This window comes from Theropithecus gelada, chromosome 4, assembly GCF_003255815.1.
Source record: "Theropithecus gelada isolate Dixy chromosome 4, Tgel_1.0, whole genome shotgun sequence".
NCBI lineage: Eukaryota > Metazoa > Chordata > Mammalia > Primates > Cercopithecidae > Theropithecus > Theropithecus gelada.
The window spans coordinates 41,224,823-41,243,807 of NC_037671.1; the positions used below are offsets into that span (position 1 = coordinate 41,224,823).

At 39.9% G+C, this 18,985-nt stretch overlaps 1 protein-coding gene across 2 annotated transcripts in view; it reads left to right on the forward strand.

Annotated features, from left to right (window-relative positions):
• The window catches only part of DNAH8 (dynein axonemal heavy chain 8), a 322,639-nt gene that overhangs the window by 175,591 nt on the left and 128,063 nt on the right, over positions 1 to 18,985 (forward strand). For both annotated transcript variants that reach the window (XM_025382614.1, XM_025382615.1), the window contains 7 exons: positions 3,293 to 3,456; positions 4,618 to 4,810; positions 7,484 to 7,606; positions 9,017 to 9,147; positions 15,425 to 15,578; positions 17,119 to 17,283; positions 18,661 to 18,887. In XM_025382614.1, the coding sequence (XP_025238399.1) occupies positions 3,293 to 3,456; positions 4,618 to 4,810; positions 7,484 to 7,606; positions 9,017 to 9,147; positions 15,425 to 15,578; positions 17,119 to 17,283; positions 18,661 to 18,887 (1,157 nt within the window). The remainder of the gene's footprint in view (positions 1 to 3,292; positions 3,457 to 4,617; positions 4,811 to 7,483; positions 7,607 to 9,016; positions 9,148 to 15,424; positions 15,579 to 17,118; positions 17,284 to 18,660; positions 18,888 to 18,985) is intronic.

Consider the following 18,985-nt stretch of genomic DNA (forward strand, 5'->3'; position numbering starts at 1 on the left):
CAGGCGCCCGCCACCTCGCCCGGCTAGTTTTTTGTATTTTTTAGTAGAGACGGGGTTTCACCGTGTTAGCCAGGATGGTCTCGATCTCCTGACCTCGTGATCCGCCCTTCTCGGCCTCCCAAAGTGCTGGGATTACAGGCTTGAGCCACCGCGCCTGGCGGGGGGTTTCTTATGAGATGCTCTTCCACGCAGCCACCTTCCGTGATGAGTGTGGGGCCCTGTTCCTTGCCAACACAGGGCCTTTACATGTGCCATTGTACCCCTTTTAAAGAAACTTGAAAATAAGTGGCAAGGACTGAGCATCTGAGATAGTTTTCTGTGGTAAGATACATGTGGTTTCCAACAGGACTATTGCTCAGTTTACTGTGCTTATATACGTAGTTCTCTGAAAAGCTTTGCCTTTCCAGGTGTCTTCCATCTTCCAGTTTCTTCTGTTATTTGGATGTTTCCTGGCTCCATGTCCTCAGTGTCTTTTTTTAAATCTATTTAATCCATTCTACACAAGCTTTCATTCCCACTGTTCACGTCAAGATCACCAAAGACCTCGATCTTGCCACATCTCAAGGTTAATTTTCCTGTCCCTCTTACTTGACTTTTTAGCAGCATTTGACCTAAATGATCCCTCAAATATTTTCTTCACTTGGCTTCAGAGGGTCCCCATATTCTTGGTTTTCTTCCTAGTGTACTGGCTACCTCATTTAAAGTCCCCCTTCTTCTTTCCCTCCTCGAAACACTGAAATGCACCTGGTCTCGATGCTGGGCCCTCTTCTCTGTCTACATTCTTTCCCTAGGTGGCCTCATCCAGCTTCGAGGCTTTAAACATCATCCCTGTGCTGATGACTTCAAAATGGATATCTCCATCCCAGGCCTCTCTGCCTGGCTCCAGGCCAATTTCTAACTGCTTAATAGACATCAGTGTTTGATGTCTGATACTCATCTCAAAGTTACCATGTCCAAACAGAACTCTTAAGTGTCCTTAAATATGATCCTCCCTCAAACTTCTGCGTCTCAGTAGCAGCACCAGTTATCCTCCTTCTTAGGTTAAAATTACTGGGCTCCATCCTTGATTTATGTCTTCCTCATGGCCTACATCCAGTCCATCAGCGAATATCAGTGACCTCCCCTTCAAAATCTACCCCAAAGCCGAGCCCTCCTCGCCATCCTCCCATGACCACCCTGATAAGTGCTCCCATCACTTGTCCCCTGGACCATGCAGTAACTTCCTAACCATTCTCCTTGCTTTCTTCTTGCTCTCTTGGAGTCTGTTCTTTTCACAGTCCTAGGTGATATTTTTAAAAAAGTAAACCAGAAATCTTTACTCCTTCTTAAAACCACCAGTAGACTCCCAGTTCCACTTATAATGTCAGCAGACTCCAGTTACTTCCCTTGCTTGCCATCATCCTGCTCCAGCCGAGTGGCCCTGCTCACCATTCCTTGAGCACCCCAGGTTTATTGCACTGCTGGGTCACCATACTTTGGCTCATTCTCATCACTCTTACCTTCAGAGGGACTGTCTCCGGTCGTCCTCTGAAGTGACTGCCCTTGTCCCTATCCTACTCATTATCTGTCTCCTGGCCCTGATTTTTTTTTTGTTTTGAAAACCATGGCTTCTATCATTACTTGCTTATTTACATATATATTTGTTCCCTGTTCATTCTCAGGCTCCCCAACCACAGAATAAAAGCCCGCTTGATGACAGCAGAGTTAGCTGTCCTCTGTTTACCAGTGTGTCTTCTTAAGAACCAGGGAGGTGCTCAGTCATTGAAAAATGAATGCATCTTCCTCTTCTACCCACCTCTACATAAGCAGCCTTCTTTGTGTCTTTTCTTCCAATCTCCCATCTTCACAAAGCACTCTTTTAGTCCATTCATGCCTTGTCTATCAGCCCACCTTTATGTTACTTTATATAGTTTTAAGGCAGAAGCAGTTGAGAAATGAAAGAAGGTGATGAAAAGTAGAGGGAAATATTAGAAGAGAAGGAAAGAAGCAGGTTAACAAATAATGAGAAGAAGAAAGAAAGAAAGGAATTTTTTTAACAGATTCTCTTTAATGACTGCCTCAGTTACCAATGGCTGCCATCATGGCTGGAGTGTTGTATTACAAAAAAAGCAATATTCACATAACCTTACCCTTTGGGTATTTTTGCATATTTATAATATAACTATATGTTTTATATTTTAGTGAGTAGGATGAACATTTTAGCTTGCAATGGAACTGAGCACAGAGGGAAGTTGATAGACAATTGATAAAATACACTTCTTTTCGTTTCGTCTCCCCATGCTACTTGCTGCTTTAACTAGCACTGGGAATTAGCCTGTAAAAATTACAAACTCAATAGGGTAATTTTTCAGTATAGAAAGGGCTTAATTTATGAACAGATGCTAAAGAAAGCATCTGCTTTGCTGAAATAGGTGTATGGGGAGTTTGTATCACCAGAATTATCATTATTTTCACTTTCAAAAATGATGCTAATGACATCAATTATGATCTTTATACATGACCATCAATGCGTTCCATATCTAGAGTACCTCGAGGTTATCCCTTAATGGGTATCTCTCTGGGTAAGAATGCGGTATTGTTACAGCTTTGCCTTTTTGTATTCTAGAAGTTGGTAGAAATAGTAAATTAGCATAGAATACATACTCTGTGCTCAAACAGAAAAAACATCTATTACTATACGCATAGCTACATGTCAGACTTGCCTGTCCACTTATTATGGATATACAGATATACAAAGACTGTTGACTGAGTTTGGATCCATATAGTAAAATCCAGGTTATGATATGCAGATATGTTTATAGAAATCCTAACACATGAAGGACCCTAATCAAATCAATTTATAGAAGATAGCCATTATTAACTTTAAAAGTGAACATTGTTCTTACCTGCATGACAACCAATTCACGTTCAGTTTTTTGTTATGACGTGTTTCCACATGTACACTACCAATGATTAGAGATGATTATTCCCACAATTCATATAGTTCTTAAGAACTCGGGGGAAGTGACTTGCTCAAAGCCAACTGATGGTGGTAGAACAAGGTCTTGGAATCTGCATCCAGTGCATTGGTCTTGAATCCATCCTATCCAAGAACTTATGGTCTTTTAAATCCTAAGTTGGTTTATTTATGATTTTCTTTCTGTCCGTGTTGTCACAAAATATGAACTTAATCTTGATTTATTTACTCAGCAGATTTTATCTAAAATAGGATTTGTGAGACAGTTCTAAAAATAATTCTACTTTTAGTTGTATCTGAAAACTAATTGAGAGTATTTCATTCTTTCGTCTCTAGGTGAAGATGCTGCCAACTCCTTCTAAATTTCATTACATCTTCAATCTTCGAGATCTTTCCAGAATTTGGCAAGGAATGTTGACCATAAAAGCTGAGGAGTGCACTTCAATCCCTACTCTCCTATCCCTTTTCAAACATGAGTGCAACAGAGTAATTGCGGACAGGTGCGTATTGCGGCTCTTGAGTTTAAATGTATGACCTGAGAAGTTTATGCTACTTGGTTAATTTTTTTTTTTTTTTTTTGAGATGGAGTTTTGCTCTTGTTGCCCAGTCTGGAGTGCAATGGTGCGATCTCAGCTCACCACAACCTCTGCCTCCCGGGTTCAAGCGATTCTCCAACTTCAGCCTCCCAAGTAGCTGGGATCACAGGCATGTGCCACCATGGCTGGTTATTTATTTATTTTTTGTATTTTTAGTAGAGATGGGGTTTCTCCATGTTGGTCAGGCTGGTCTTGAACTCCTGACCTCAGGTGTTCCGCCTGTCTCAGTCTCCCAAAGTGCTGGGATTACAGGCATCAGCCATCCTGCCCAGCCGGTTATTTCTCACATTATCTACTGCGATAAGTAGAGTAAGGAGCATTGTCGTCATTTGCTGTGGGGCTTGTGAAGCATTGATGGCGTCTCTCACTTGCCCACTGCCTTAAGAAAATGCTCTGCCGATTTATTCGAGTATGACTTCAACAATACATCTTTATAAATCACCAGATCATCAGAGTTGATAACATTCGGAGGCACACTTTCATTGTATATATTTTCTACAAATTGTGAGCTCTTTGTAGGTTTTATGTGGGGAAATCTGGTTTCATCCCTTTAAAGTGAAACAATCTCATTAAAGTTAATTTCAGTCATCTTTTGGAGCCTCCATTCCCTCATCTATAAACCATGGATGATAATGCCAGTTTCACAAAGTTGTAAAGTGTCTACCATGACTCACACAAGGGTGATACTTGTCAAATGTTACTCCCCTTTGTCCTCTCTTCCCTCTGTGATATTGTCAATCTGAAAAGGTCCTTTGTGCACCGAATCCACCAACCCAGAAAGAGGACGCTTGTCCACTACCGACCATCACTTCTGCACCCCATCACAAGTTTTAGGGACCTTTGATCTCACCTAAGTGATTCATCTATATTTTCTATAAGTAGTACAGTTAATGTTATAACTTTCTTGGATGGGGTTATGCCCTTCTTATCAAAAGGCAGAACATGTTGTTTCCCTGTCCTGAATTGAGAAGGTCCAGGGTGGGACTGAGAAGAGTCAAAGGGACATATTCAGTTAGAAAAGATGCTTTCATATTTCACATTCTTACTACTACATTTTCCTTTCAGATTTGTAACTCCTGAAGATGAGCAGTGGTTTAACACACATCTTATTCATGCAGTTGAAGAAAATATTGGCTCTGATGCAGCGTCGTGCATTCTTCCTGAACCATACTTTGTGGATTTTCTCCGTGAGATGCCGGAACCAACTGGCGATGAACCTGAAGACACTGTGTTTGAAGTACCCAAAATATATGAATTGGTATTTATTTTCATCTCTTTAAAGAAGTTTTCAGATCGCTCACCTAACTAGATCTTTCTTTCTGCACCAGAGTCCCACCATAGAGTTGCTATAATTCCAGCACTTTGGGAGGGTGAGGTGGGAGGATTGCTTGAGCCCAGGAGTTTGAGAGCAGCCTGGGCAACACAGTGAGACCCTGTTTCTACAAAAAATAAGAAAAATTAGCTGGGTGTGGTGGCATGCTCCTGTACTCCCAATTACTCAGCAGGTGGAGGTGGAAGGATTACTTGAGCCCAGGAGTTCGAGATTGCAATGAGCTGTGATTGTGTCACTGCACTCTAGCCTGGGTGACAGAATGAGACCCTGTCTCAAAAACAGAGAGAGCGCGTGAGTTCAGTAAGACGACCAAGCATTTATAAATATGAAATAACTATACTCTATACCTATACCAAGGGTTGGCAAATTATAGTTTCTGGGCCAGATCCAGCCAGCCCACTGCCTGTTTAATTTTATTAGACTTACTAGCTAAGAAGGATATTTATTTATTTATTTATTTATTTTTGAGATGGAATCTCTCTCTGTCACCCAGGCTGGAGCGCAGTGGCATGAACTCGGCTCGCTGCAACCTCCGCCTTCTGGGTTCAAGCAATTCTCCTGCCTCAACCTCCCAAGTAGCTGGGATTACAAGTGCTCTCCACCATGCCCGGCTAATTGTTTGTATTTTTAGTACAGACGAGGTTTCACCATGTTGGTCCTGTGATTACAGGTGCCCACTACCATGCCCGGCTACTTTGTTGTATTGTTAGTAGAGATGAGGTTTTACCATGTTTGTCAGGCTGGTTTCAAACTCCTGACCTCAAGTGATCCACCCATCTCGGCCTCCCAAAGTTCTGGAATGACAGGTGTGAGTCACTGTCCCCAGCTGATTTTTCATTTTTAAATAGTTACCAAAAAATAAAAAATCAAAAAAAAAAAAACAATATTGAGTGACATATAAAAATTATATAGAATTCAAATTTCAGTGTTCATAAATAAGGTTTCATTGAAACACCCATTGGTTTAAATATTGGCCATAGCTGCTTTTGCACTACAATGGCAGGGGTGAGTAGAGACTGAATGGGCCGTAAAGCCTAAAATATTTACTATCTTGCCCTTTACAGAAAAAGTTTACCAACACTTGCCAACAATCACAAGATAGAAAATATAAAAGTATTTCATTTGAAGTCAGGAAACAACAGATGCTGGAGAGGATGTGGAGAAATAGGAACGCTTTTACACTGGTGGGACTGTAAACTAGTTCAACCATTGTGGAAGACAGTGTGGCGATTCCTCAAGGATCTAGAACTAGAAATACCATTTGACCCAGCAATCCCATTACTGGATATATACCCAAAGGATTATAAATCATGCTGCTCTAAAGACAGATGCACACATATGTTTACTGCAGCACTATTCACAATAGCAAAGACTTGGAACCAACCCAAATGTCCATCAATGACAGACTGGATTAAGAAAATGTGGCACATATACACCATGGAATACTATGCAGCCATTAAAAAGGATGAGTTCATGTCCTTTGTAGGGACATGGATGCAGCTAGAAACCATCATTCTGAGCAAACTATCGCAAGAACAGAAAACCAAACACCACGTGTTCTCACTCATAGGTGGGAACTGAACAATGAGAACACTTGGACACAGGGTGGGGAACATCACACACTGGGGCCTGTTGTGGGGTGCAAGGGAGGGGGGAGGGTTAGTATTAGGAGATATATCTAATGTAAATGACGAGTTAATGGGTGCAGCACACCAACATGGCACATGTATAGGTATGTAACAAACCTGCATGTTGTGCACATGCACCCTAGAACTTAAAGTATAATAATAAATAAATAAATAAATAAATAATTTCATTTAACAGCAACAAAAACATGTAGGAATTAACATGACAAAACTTTACTTAAACAGCAACTTGCCATTCTTTCTAAATTAATATATAGGTTTAATGAAATTTGAAACAAGATTTCAAAGGGACTTTAAAAACAGAGTTACATAACAAAGAAATCCTAAAGCGTATGTGGAGCCGGGCGAGGTGGTTTATGCCTGTAATACCCGCGACTTGGGGAAGCTGAAGTGGAAGGATCCAAAGAGCCAAGGAAGTGGAGGCTGCAGTGAGCTATGAGTGGGCCACTGCACTCCAGCCTGGGTGACAGAGTACCTTGACTCTAAAAATAAAAATAAAGTGTATGTAGATCAAAGAATTAGATGGGGAGGAACAATTTGCAAAACAAAGAAAGTGGGTGTGGATTTAATTCAGAACAACGAAGGCTTGTGGATTTGACTCCGTGAATAATGTAAAACGTTTTTGTATTTTTGAAAGCTGCAAACAATATTAAAAAGTAAATAAAAACTAAGAAAAATATTTCCTATATTAATGTGTGACATGGATAGGAGTTGGTAGGGAAAGGTCAGAAATGATTTTGCACTGGAAACCAACTAATACAGTTAAGTTTCAGGCCTTAGAAAATGGAAATAACTAAAAGTAGACTAATATGTGAGAAACCTCTGGCAATCCATAAAGTTTAAAAAAGATATATATATATCTTAAAATTACTTTTGAGTGTCTTTACAATTGCTGCTTTAATACATATTTGGATCTTAAATACTATTTTTTTCTCTTTCTCCCCACCCATAGGTGCCATCCTTTGACTTTCTGGCTGAAAAACTCCAGTTTTACCAGAGACAGTTCAATGAAATCATTAGAGGAACATCTCTTGATCTGGTGTTTTTTAAAGATGCAATGACTCATCTTATTAAGGTCCTAACTATTGCCTATTTGCTGATGTAAATAGATCATGTAAAAGCTTACTGTATTTCATAGATAATTTTTTTTGAGAGAATAACTATATACTATCAGGTATCATATAGAAGACTGTACATAGGTTGGGTCAGTTCACCATCCCGGAAGACAAAGGCTTAATAGGAAACCCTTTATTTGAATCCATCTACATGGCAGCAAATGTCTTTCAAGGGCAAATATGGTTTTCTCTTCAGAGTTTTTGGCACACTGAGTCAACAAGAAAGTATGGAGAACCTTTAGAAAGTGTGGAGAACCCTGTGAAAAAATATACTTCCCTCAAATTCTATTTTCGATATTATGGGAATTCTGTTCCCCATGGACGAAAAGATGTTGCTTTGAAAAGTGTCAATGTTATGACTGACTTACAGATGATGGGACAGGGGTAAGGTTGATATACAGGACCGGTGAGAGAATAGAAGCCAGTTAGAGGTAACACCAAAAAGGGGTGTTTTCACACCAATCTATTCAACAAGTAATTATTGAGCATTCACTGCAGCTAGATCTTGGGGTTCTGAGATTCTATTCTGAGTGCAAAGCCATAAGTGGTTAATATATTTTAAAATATGCTGATAGAATTTACACATACCAGGGTGTCATTGTTGATCCGCCAACTGTAAAACTTGTATTTTTAAAAAATTGTTGTTTAGTGGTAATAGGGAATTTAGTGATCCACCTAGACTTTCTCCCTAGTCGGTGACAATACTATAAAAGACAGTTTTTAAGCAATGCCTTCAATTGGCCTGCATAAGATTTGAGCCACAATTTGAGTCTTAGCTTCACTGAGGAAATCAACCATAGACAAGCAACACAAGATGAAAGGCTGTCTCTCCAAGTTGGCTCCTAGAAACATCCTCCTACCCCACTGTAAATAGAATTGTGGTATTTAAAAACAATTGTTGGCAGAGATATGAGAGAGTTGAGTTAGGTGTCCACATGATTCATTGTCGAGTTAGGTGTCTACATGATTCAGTGTGTTAGGCTGATGAATAAAAAAAAAAAATTCTAAACATTTCTTATATCTTCTGCAGATTGGGAAAAGCCGCTCCACTATCCATTGGGTCTAAAACTAATAAAACTGTACATACGTGCACTCACATGAACACACACACAGAATAGTTTTAAAATAGAAGGGAGTAAATCCAGTTTGTTCTGTTCTTCATGACGTAAATATAGATGGTCAAGGAAAGATTCAAGCTGAACAAATCAATATTAAACTTTAATTTAAAAAATTCGGACATAGACCATTAACAAGGAAAAAGTCTAATATCGTCTAGAAACATACAATCAAAACTTGGACTCATTTAGTGCAAGAAACTATAAACATCCACATCCTTTTTTCAAATAAGCACTTTTTAAATCTCAAAACAGATTTCACGAATAATTCGAACATCATGTGGAAATGCATTGCTGGTGGGTGTTGGTGGCTCCGGAAAACAAAGTCTTTCAAGATTGGCCTCTTTTATTGCTGGCTATCAAATATTCCAGATAACATTAACCAGGTAGGATGAAGTAAAACACAATATGTTTTTCTACATAATTTCTCTAAGGTTAAATGTTTACTTTAGAAAAAAAGGAAGCACAACAGTTTTCTGTATTTCTTTTTAAAGTAAACTTTAAGTATTATATATATAAGGATATTTACACAAGTGTCACAGAGTAAATACACTGTAGCCTGTCTACAGATGAAGAAATAAAACAGTACTCGTACCCCAGAAGTGCCCCCTTGTTACGCTGCAGTCATTACCCTCCCAAAGGAAACAATATTCAAAGAGTAAGCCCATTGATTAGTCTTGCCTAGTTTTGAATTTTGTATCAGTTGAATCATACAGGATTTGCTCTTTGCATCCCATTTCTATTATTGTGTTGTTTGTGAGAGTCATCCGTGATGCTACATGTAGCAGGAGTTGTTCATTCTTTTTGCTGCATGATCTTCCACTTAATCAGATACTACCACAATCTATTTATCCATTGTACTCTTGATAAACATTTGGTTTGGGCAAATAGAGCTACTGTAAATATTCTTGTACGTGTCTGAGTATACACCTAAAGTTAAAATTGCTGAATGTAGGGTATCTGTATATTTAGCTTTAGTTGATCTGCGTAGTAGTTTTCCCATGTGGTTGTACCAATTTACACTTCCACCAACATGCCATGAGAGTTTCAGTTGCTCCACATCCTTGTCCCCACTTGGCATTGTGTGTCTTTTTCATTTTAGCAATTCTTTTTTTTTTTTTTTTTTGAGATGGAGTCTTGCTCAGTCGCCCAGGCTGGAGTGCAATGGCGTGATCTCGGCTCACTGCAACCTCCACCTCCCAGGTTCAAGCGATTGTCCTGCCTCAGCTCCCGAGTGCGCCACCATGCCCAGCCAATTTTTGTACTTTTAGTAGAGATGGGGTTTCACCATGTTGGCCAGGTTTCTCTTGAACTCCTGACCTCAAGTGATCGACCTGCCTCAGCCTCCCAAAATTACAGGCGTGAGCCACCACTCCTGGCCAATTTTGGCAATTCTGTGTGCGGAGTGGTAGCTCACTCTGGTTTTGGTTTGCATTTCCCAGATGGCTAATGATGTTGAGCACCTTTTCATCTCTCACTGACCATTCGGATAGGCTCTTTTGTGAATTATAAAAGCCCTTTCTCTATTTGGTTTTTCAGTTTGGTTGCGATTCTTTCTTACTGACTGTTAGGAATTCTATATGTGTTTTGGATATAAAGGGTGTATATTGCAAGTATCTTCTCTCAGTTATTGATTTGCCTTTTCATTCTCTTAGCGGATCTTAATTTTAATGAAATATCCTTTTTTTTTCTATTTAGTGCTCTTTTGTATTATATTTTAAAATCTTTGTTTACCCTAAGGGCACATAGATATTTTCCTATGATTTTCTTAACATTTACACATAAAATTTACTACTTTCACATTTAGTCCTATAACCGACCTAGAATTCATTTTCTTATAATGTCTGATGTAGGAGTTGTGATTATTATTTTCAATATTGATAGCCAGTTGATCCAGCTCCATTTATTAAAAAGGTCATCTTTTCCCTGCCACATCACAGTGTCATTTTTTGTCTTAAGTCATCTGATCATATACGTGACTATATAGTCTCCTCTACTGGTTTCCTTATCTATCTTTGCATCATTACCCACTGTATTAATTGCTGTAGCTTCTTTAATATATATATTTACATTTAACATATGTATATTTGGTAGTGTCAGATCTCTAACTTTGTTGTTGTTCTTCAAAATGTCTTGTCCATTTGACTTTTTATTTCCATATAAAATTTAGATCACTTTGCCAATTTATAAACAAACACACAAATCATTCTGCTGCCAAACAATGAAAAATTGAACAAAATGCAATTTCTGAGTATTTTAAAAACATAAAACATCAAATAAGTAGATATTAATTTAATTTTACTTCAAAAATTAAATTAGTTGTCAACATTTAAAAATCGGGAGGTTTCATATTTTAGAAAAGCGTATTTCTGACTTTTTTTTGGAAATAATTGGAAGATCTGGCAACCTAGGGCCTACACACCCAGGTAGCAGAGCTCAGTAGCAGCTGCCTCCTTGGATGGGACATACAATCCTGCAATCCACAGACCCCACCAGCACTGCTTCACTCACTGGCATTATCTGTCTGATTCCTGTAGGCATCTAAATTTGTGAGCCTGAGATAGGTGGTGTTGCACTTATTATAGTTAGGAATGACAGAGGCTTAAATTAAGGCAAATTTATTCACTATATTTTCTTAATTTCTGTATTCTTGATACCCTGGCATCTGAGACCCTGGTGACTGGGGAGAGACTGACCCTTCCAGGGTAACCAATTCTTAGAGATTCAAACAGCTCCTCCAGAAGAGTACCTTTCATATGCAAACCAACCAATCCAGAGTCCTTACTCCCAACCACCACCTCTATCTGGTGGGTGTGTAGTGGCATCTCACGGTGGATTAGGATATTCCTCTGCCCTAATCACCCCAGGGCAACATACCAGTCAGCAAGGGAGCGCTCCTATGCCCCAGAGGCTGCTGAAATTATTCAAACTAGCCGATCCTAATTCTGCTTGCCTGCCTTGCCTTTCTTATGGAAACCACAATAAAGCCTCTTGCCTGTGATTTCCCATCACTCCTTGTGCCTCCTGATTGACTCTGGTGTTTCCCCATGTCACCCTACCTAGCATGTCAAGCCCCCTCCTGTTTCTAGGGTTCCTTGAGTATAAACATCTTCCTTCATGACAGTCGTTCCTGTGTCTTCGTGTCTTACCACATTTGATTACAACAAATTCTGGATACATTTTATAACAGCAGATAAAGTGGGAATAGAGAGGAAGACTCAGCAGGGACAGTTTAAAGTATGCAGGATTAATAGGACTTAGTAACTGACCCAATATGCAGGAAGAGGAGGAAAGAACAGGAAGGCCAGCATGACACTCTTGAGTTCTCTAGTGGTACAGTTGTGTGCCCCATAAGGACATTTTGGCCAACAGCAGACAATGTATATGATGGTGATCACATGAGATTGTAATGGAGCTACCCTATACAGGAATAGTATTTTAAAAATCTTTTATACTGTATTCTTACTGTACCTTTTCTATGTTTAGATAGATACACAAATATGGACCATTGCATTAGAATTGTCTACAGTATTCAGTGCAATAACGTGTTGTTCAGGTTTGTAGCTTAGGAGCAATAGGCCATTCTTATAGCCTAGGTGTATGTAGGTATACTCTGTGCTGTTCTGTATCAGTCAGTTTTTGCATTGTTATGAATACCTGAGACTGTGTAATTTATTTAAAAACAGGTTTGTTTTGGTTCAAGGTTCTGCAGGCTGTACAGGAAGTGTGGTGCTGGCACCTGCTTCTGGTGAGGGTCTCAGGAAGCTTCCAATCATGGCGGGAGGCAAAAGGGCAGCAGGTGGTCGTATCATGATAGCTGGAGTGAGAGAGTCGGGGCAGGTCCCAGACTCCTTTAAACAACCAGATCTTATATGAACTCAGAGTTAGAACTCACTCATTACCAAGGGGATGGTGCTAAGCCACTCATGAGGGATCTGCCTCCATGACCCAAACACCTTCTACCAAGCCCCACCTCCAACATTGGGGGTTACATTTCAACACGAGATTTGGAGGGGACAAACATCCAAACTGTATTATGTTCCCACAATTACAATGTTTTCTTTTTGTTGGTTTGTTTGTTTTTTGAGAAGGAGTCTCACTCTGTCACACAGGCTGGAGTGCAGTGGTGCGATCTCTGCTCACTGCAGTCTCCACCTCCCAGGTTCAAGCAGTTATCTGCCTCAGCCTCCCGAGTAGCTGGGATTACCGGTGCCGACCACCACGCCTGGCTAATTTTTGTATTTTTGGTAGAGACAGGGTTTCACCAGACTGGCCAGGCTGGTCTTGAACTCCTGACCTTGTGATCCACCCGCCTCAGCCTCCCAAAGTGCTGGGATTACAGGCGTGAGCCACCACGCCCGCCCACAGTGACAATATTTTTTAAGGATGCATTTAGCAGAATGTATCCCCATTGTTAAGCAATGCATGACTGTACTTACCACACTGCATTAAAAAAAAAGTGCTTGTTCCCATACATTTCTATCTCCTTCACTAAGCTGTAAGCTCCCTGAGAATGGACCACTGTAATATTTGTCTTTTTTATTTTCATTATTAAATGCTTAGTTTTAACCAATTCTGTAAAAGGATGTGTTGAATAAATAAAAAATGACCAGCTTTGAAGGGTAAAGTGACAATTTAGTTCAGTACATTTGAGTCTGAGGTGTTGCAGAACCGTTTCCATAGATAATAAGACTCATGGATGTGGAGTTCAGGAGAGGATTCTGGTTCTTGCAATAGGAATATAGACATCTCAGTAGAGGGAACCCTTTTATGGTCATGGGGAGTATGAATAGGGTGCATCATGGAAAGAAAAGATGGCTGTGGAAAGAACTCCAGGGTCTCCCAACATAGAGAAAGGGAGCTTGCAATTGAGAGTGAGAAGAAGAGGCAAGACAGAGAGGAGGAAATCCAGAGTGGTTTTCAGAAACTAAGCAGGTAGATAATTAATCTGCAAATGCTGGCTGGGTGCCCTGGCTCACGTCTGTAATCCCAACACTTTTGGAGGCCAAGGCAGGCGGATCACCTGAGGTGAGGAGCTCGAGACTAGCTGGCCAACATGGTGAAACCCCATCTCTACTAAAAATACCAAAAAAATTAGCTGGGCATGGTGGCAGGCACCTGTAATCCTAGCTACTCAAGAGACCGAGGCAGGAGAATTGCTTGTACCCTGGAGGTGGAGATTGCAGTGAGCCAAGATCACGCCATTGCACTCCAGCCTGGGCAAGAAGAGTGAAACTCCGTCTCAAAAAAAAAAAAAAAAAAAAATCTGAAAATGTTAAGGCATGAAAAGTGGCAGCTGATAGTCAACATGATAAAACTTTCAGTGGAGTGGATGGGCGCACAAGCCACATTGCATTAGGAAGAGAAGCAGCACAGAGAACACTTTTGGAAAACTTGAAAGAAAGAAACAAGAGAGGTCAGGATCTGGACAAGGAGTGTGTTGTGACTGTCTCTATGTATTGCAAAAGCAATACATAACAGTCAAATTCTTTAAAAAATCAGCCAAATTGACATCTTTTGACTGATCAGTTCAGAGACTGGCCAGTCAGTGAGAGGATTACTCTGACAGCATCAGGCCACTAGATCTTTCTGGTTCCAGTGCTCATAGCCTTTCTGTGAAACCCATGGCCTACTCCCTATTACTTGCATTGTAACACCTCTTTCCAGTGAGGATTACCTTTTAGTCCTTGTCATTAGCTTACCCATGAGGATTTACATACAACATTTCAGATAATGTCTGCTTTCTTTTTACACATCTCGTCACCTCTGGTAGCACATACATTTAACCAGAAACAGAGTAAACCAAAAAATAAAGACCAAGATCTTTTCATTCCATAATCTGTAACCATCTAACATTTCTATTATTTATCCCATATTGCATAATGCATCTTTTTCTGTGGGTTTTCTTTGTACCTAGCCACTTAATGAGCTGTGCAAATTACCACTATATACAATTTATCATTAATTTTATTCATAACTTACTGTGACTTTTTCACCAAACCAAACTCATCCAAATTTCAGATGAGTTTTAGATATTGTACATATATTTACTTGGACGAAATCTGTTGCTGAGGACAGTCAGATTGCAGGGACTAAAAGTTCATTTCTCTATTCCCACTTACGCTTCATGAATCACTTCTGGTAAATTCCCTGATTCTCAGTTCTCAACTTAAACAAAACCTATTTGTTTTGAATGGTAATATATCACTCTCTAGCTCTAATCTCTGTATTTTCTAGCAGGCACCATTACCTAGTATCTATGGAGCAGGTACAGATTATGCTCTAATAATCATGGGCTATTATTGTGTTTTGGGATAAATTATGACTATGGTTTTGTTGTTGTTGTTGTTGTTTGATTGTTTGTTTGTTTTGAGACAGAGTCTTGCTCTGTTGCCCAGGCTGGAGTGCAGTGGCGCGATCTCGGCTCACTGTAACCTCTGCCTCCTGGGTTCAGGCAATTCTCCTGCCTCAGCCTCCCAAGTAGCTGGGATTACAGGCACACACCACACGCCTGGCTAATTTTTTTGTATTTTTTTAGTGGAGATGGGGTTTCACCATGTTCCGCCTCGGCCTCCCAAAGTGCTGGGATTACGGGTGTGAGCCACCGCACCCAGCCGACTATATATTTTTCAATCTAAAAATTTCTATCACTTTTCTTCTTAGGTCTTACAATGTGACTAATCTAACAGATGATTTAAAATCTTTGTACAAAATTGCTGGTGCTGATGGAAAAGGCATCACTTTCATCTTTACTGACAATGAAATAAAAGATGAGGCATTTCTAGAATACCTTAACAACTTGCTATCTTCAGGGGAGGTAAGTTTCAAAACTAGTGAAAAAGCCCATGTTGTAAATATATAAATTATATTGGAATAGTAAAAGCAGCAGCCTTTTGAAAGTGAGGCTGTTTAGTACATTTTTGATTGTAGACATGGTTAATGTATGAGATTTAGTAGATTTTCTGAAGTTCCTGTGAAATGAATGCTGCCCATCTCCAGATGCTTTGTTTAATTTTGAACATGGTTCCTTACTTGTCTCTTCAATCTTCACTTTGGTCTTATAATTTATTTTAGGAGAAGCAAAGTATCTGTCCGTCTATCTACATACTAGTGAGGAGTGTAGAATGGTTGAAAGAGTTCTGTTAGTTGTAAATGGATGTCTGCACCACCACTTCCGAAACCGCTTGTATCAGCACTTCCATGAGCCCTCACATCTTTAGTACTTTGTTAGAAAGACTCACCAGACTCAGCATATACAGGTCAAGCATCTCAAATCCAAAAATCTGGAATCCAAAATGCTCCAAAATCTGAAACTTTTTGAGCACTGATGTGATGCTCAAAGGACATGCTCATTATTGGAGCATGTTAGATTTCAGATTTTTGAATTTGGGGGTGCTCAACCAGTAAGTAAAATGCAAACATTCCAAAATCTGAAAAAAATCTGAAATCTGAAACACTGTGGTCCCAAGCATTTTGAATAAGGGATGCTCAACTTGTAGTTATATTCATGGTGGAGATTTATTGCGGCAACACAGTAAGGATGCAGAGCCAGATCAGTAGAGAGGAAGACTCATCTTGTAGAGTAATCGATGTACCAGGAACATGGAATTGATGTTCCAGCTTCCTATGCTTTTGCCAAGGGGCCATACAGAACGTCCTCTCCATCCAGTATGAAGGGCAGTAACATATGCACTGTGTTTCCGTTCAGGAAGCCCACTTGAGATTCGGAGTCCAGTGGGTTTTTTTAAGAGTTGGTCATTAGTCACTTCCTGCCTAGCTACAACTACCAAAGTTCCAGATTCCTAGAAGGAAAGCAGATAGATGTTTACTATATGTCACAAGGTTTCTGTAAACAATCTAGTTGGCACTGCAAAACAACCTTATCAATTACTAATGGAGGAGACATTCCAAAAGCCAAGTTCCCTGATAACAGCCCAGGGTCAACTCTGCAAGCACACCCTTCTCAAGATTAAGCCTGCTGTGTTAACTCTTCCCTGCACCATGGTATACAGATGCTTAATGGTGCAAAAATTAGTTAAGTATTTTGGAGTCAGAGTTGATTAGACTGACTCTGAGTCAAAGTACAGAGGGCACCCCTGGACATCTTAAAGAGATGATTGAGTGGTGGTGGAGATGGCTTTTTGGTGATAGCTATTGGAGCACAAGAAAACACAATTAGTTCTTGATTGAGCTGCTCAATAAAAAGTTGCAGTCTTGATAATCTCTGGCAAATCAGATTTGACAGTGGAGATGCTGAAAGAAAATATGAAATAAGATGACGTGCAAATTTAAAAAGGGACTGGACTTTGGTGGAGAACTCTTAAAATACAGAACACTTCCTTGTCCATTCCTTAAAGATCTCCAATTTGTTTGCACGAGATGAGATGGATGAAATCACCCAAGGTCTGATTTCAGTGATGAAGAGGGAACTGCCCCGCCATCCTCCTACCTTTGATAATTTGTATGAATACTTCATTTCAAGATCAAGGAAGAACTTACATGTTGTTCTCTGCTTTTCTCCAGTGAGTTTTTATTTTTATTTATGTCTACGTAGAAAGAGTTCCTTATTTAAAGATACTTAGTTTACCTTCTCTGATTAATGATCTTAGAAATTAATATTTTTACACTGAATTAAAATTAACACTTTTGTACCACACAATCTCCATTGACCAAATTCTCATTTCCAGTATAATTTAAAATATTCATATTATTAAAAAATATTGCATAACCTGCAATTTTCGTTAATTACCTAGAGACATGGGTTGTTTGAATTGTAAGGGACTTGGTGATGTAACCTTGTCCAGCTCCACCTCCCATGTAGACATATCAGGTTTACTAAAATGTCCCTGATGTAGGTTTGAAGATCTCTATCTCATCGTGCTACCCAATATAGTAGCCATTAGGCATATATGGTTACTTAAGTTTTGATTAATTAGCCCCGTTTCTACTTACTATTTGGTTTATTTTTGATACAGGGTCTTGCTCTGCTGCCTAGGCTGAAGTGCAGTGGCATGATCATGGCTCACTGCAGTGTCAACCTCCCAGGCTCAAGCCATCCTCTCACCTTAGACTCCCAAGTAGCTGGGACTGCAAGCATGTGCCATCATGCCCAGTTAATTTTTGTATTTTTTGTAGAGACGGGGTTTTGCCATGTTGCCTGGGCTGGTCTGGAACTCCTGAACTCAAGGGATTCACTCGCCTGGACCTCCCAAAGTGCTGGGATTACAGGCATGAGCCACCACACCTGGCTTTGCTCCATTCCTAGTGCTTAGTAGTCCTGTGTGGCTAATAGCTACCACACTGGAAAGCATATATATAAAGCATTTTTAGTATCACTTAAAGTTCTATTGACAGCTCTGGGGACTCTCACTCATTTATAAGGCAGCCTGCTTCATTCTTGGATAGTCTAATTGCCAAAAGGCTCTTATTTATAATCAATAGAATTTTGTCTCTGTGCTTTTCTGATTCTAATTCTGCCCTATACAATGAACTCAATCCCTCTTCCATGTAAAGTTTTTCAGATGTTTGGAGAAGGTTTTTGCAAGGCTGTCTAAGTTGTTTGTTTTTTAGACCAAACATCTGTTCCTGCAGCTGTTATCACTTGTCCCAGTGTTCATGCCTTTTGCTGTCCTGGCCCTCTCTCTCAAAGAGTTCAGTTTCCTCTTAAAAGAGAGTTCCTAGAATTGAATGCAATAATGTAGATGTAGTCCCAGGACAGGGAAGAGCGTAGCGTGTATTTCCTCCCTTCATCGGAACATTCAATTTATATATGATTGCAGCCCAAGAAGATTCATTTTCAAATTTGTGACGTCACTGTTGGATCCGACTGCAGAAATCTCTCTCTGGCTGACTCATAACCCCTCCGTGTTTCTAATGTTTGTTGACTTTGCTATCAACAGGTTGGTGAGAAGTTCCGTGCCCGTTCTTTGAAATTTCCTGGCTTGATATCAGGTTGCACTATGGACTGGTTCAGCCGCTGGCCGAGGGAGGCTCTGATTGCTGTGGCCTCCTACTTCCTTTCAGACTATAATATTGTCTGCTCTAGTGAAATTAAAAGACAAGTTGTAGAAACAATGGGCCTGTTTCATGACATGGTTTCAGAGAGCTGTGAAAGTTATTTCCAAAGGTAAGTGATATTACATGAGCAGCATCGCTATGGAACCACAGCATGTACTCCCAAGAGGAATGCATTGTAACATCCAGCAGAAGACTCTTCCTATTGAT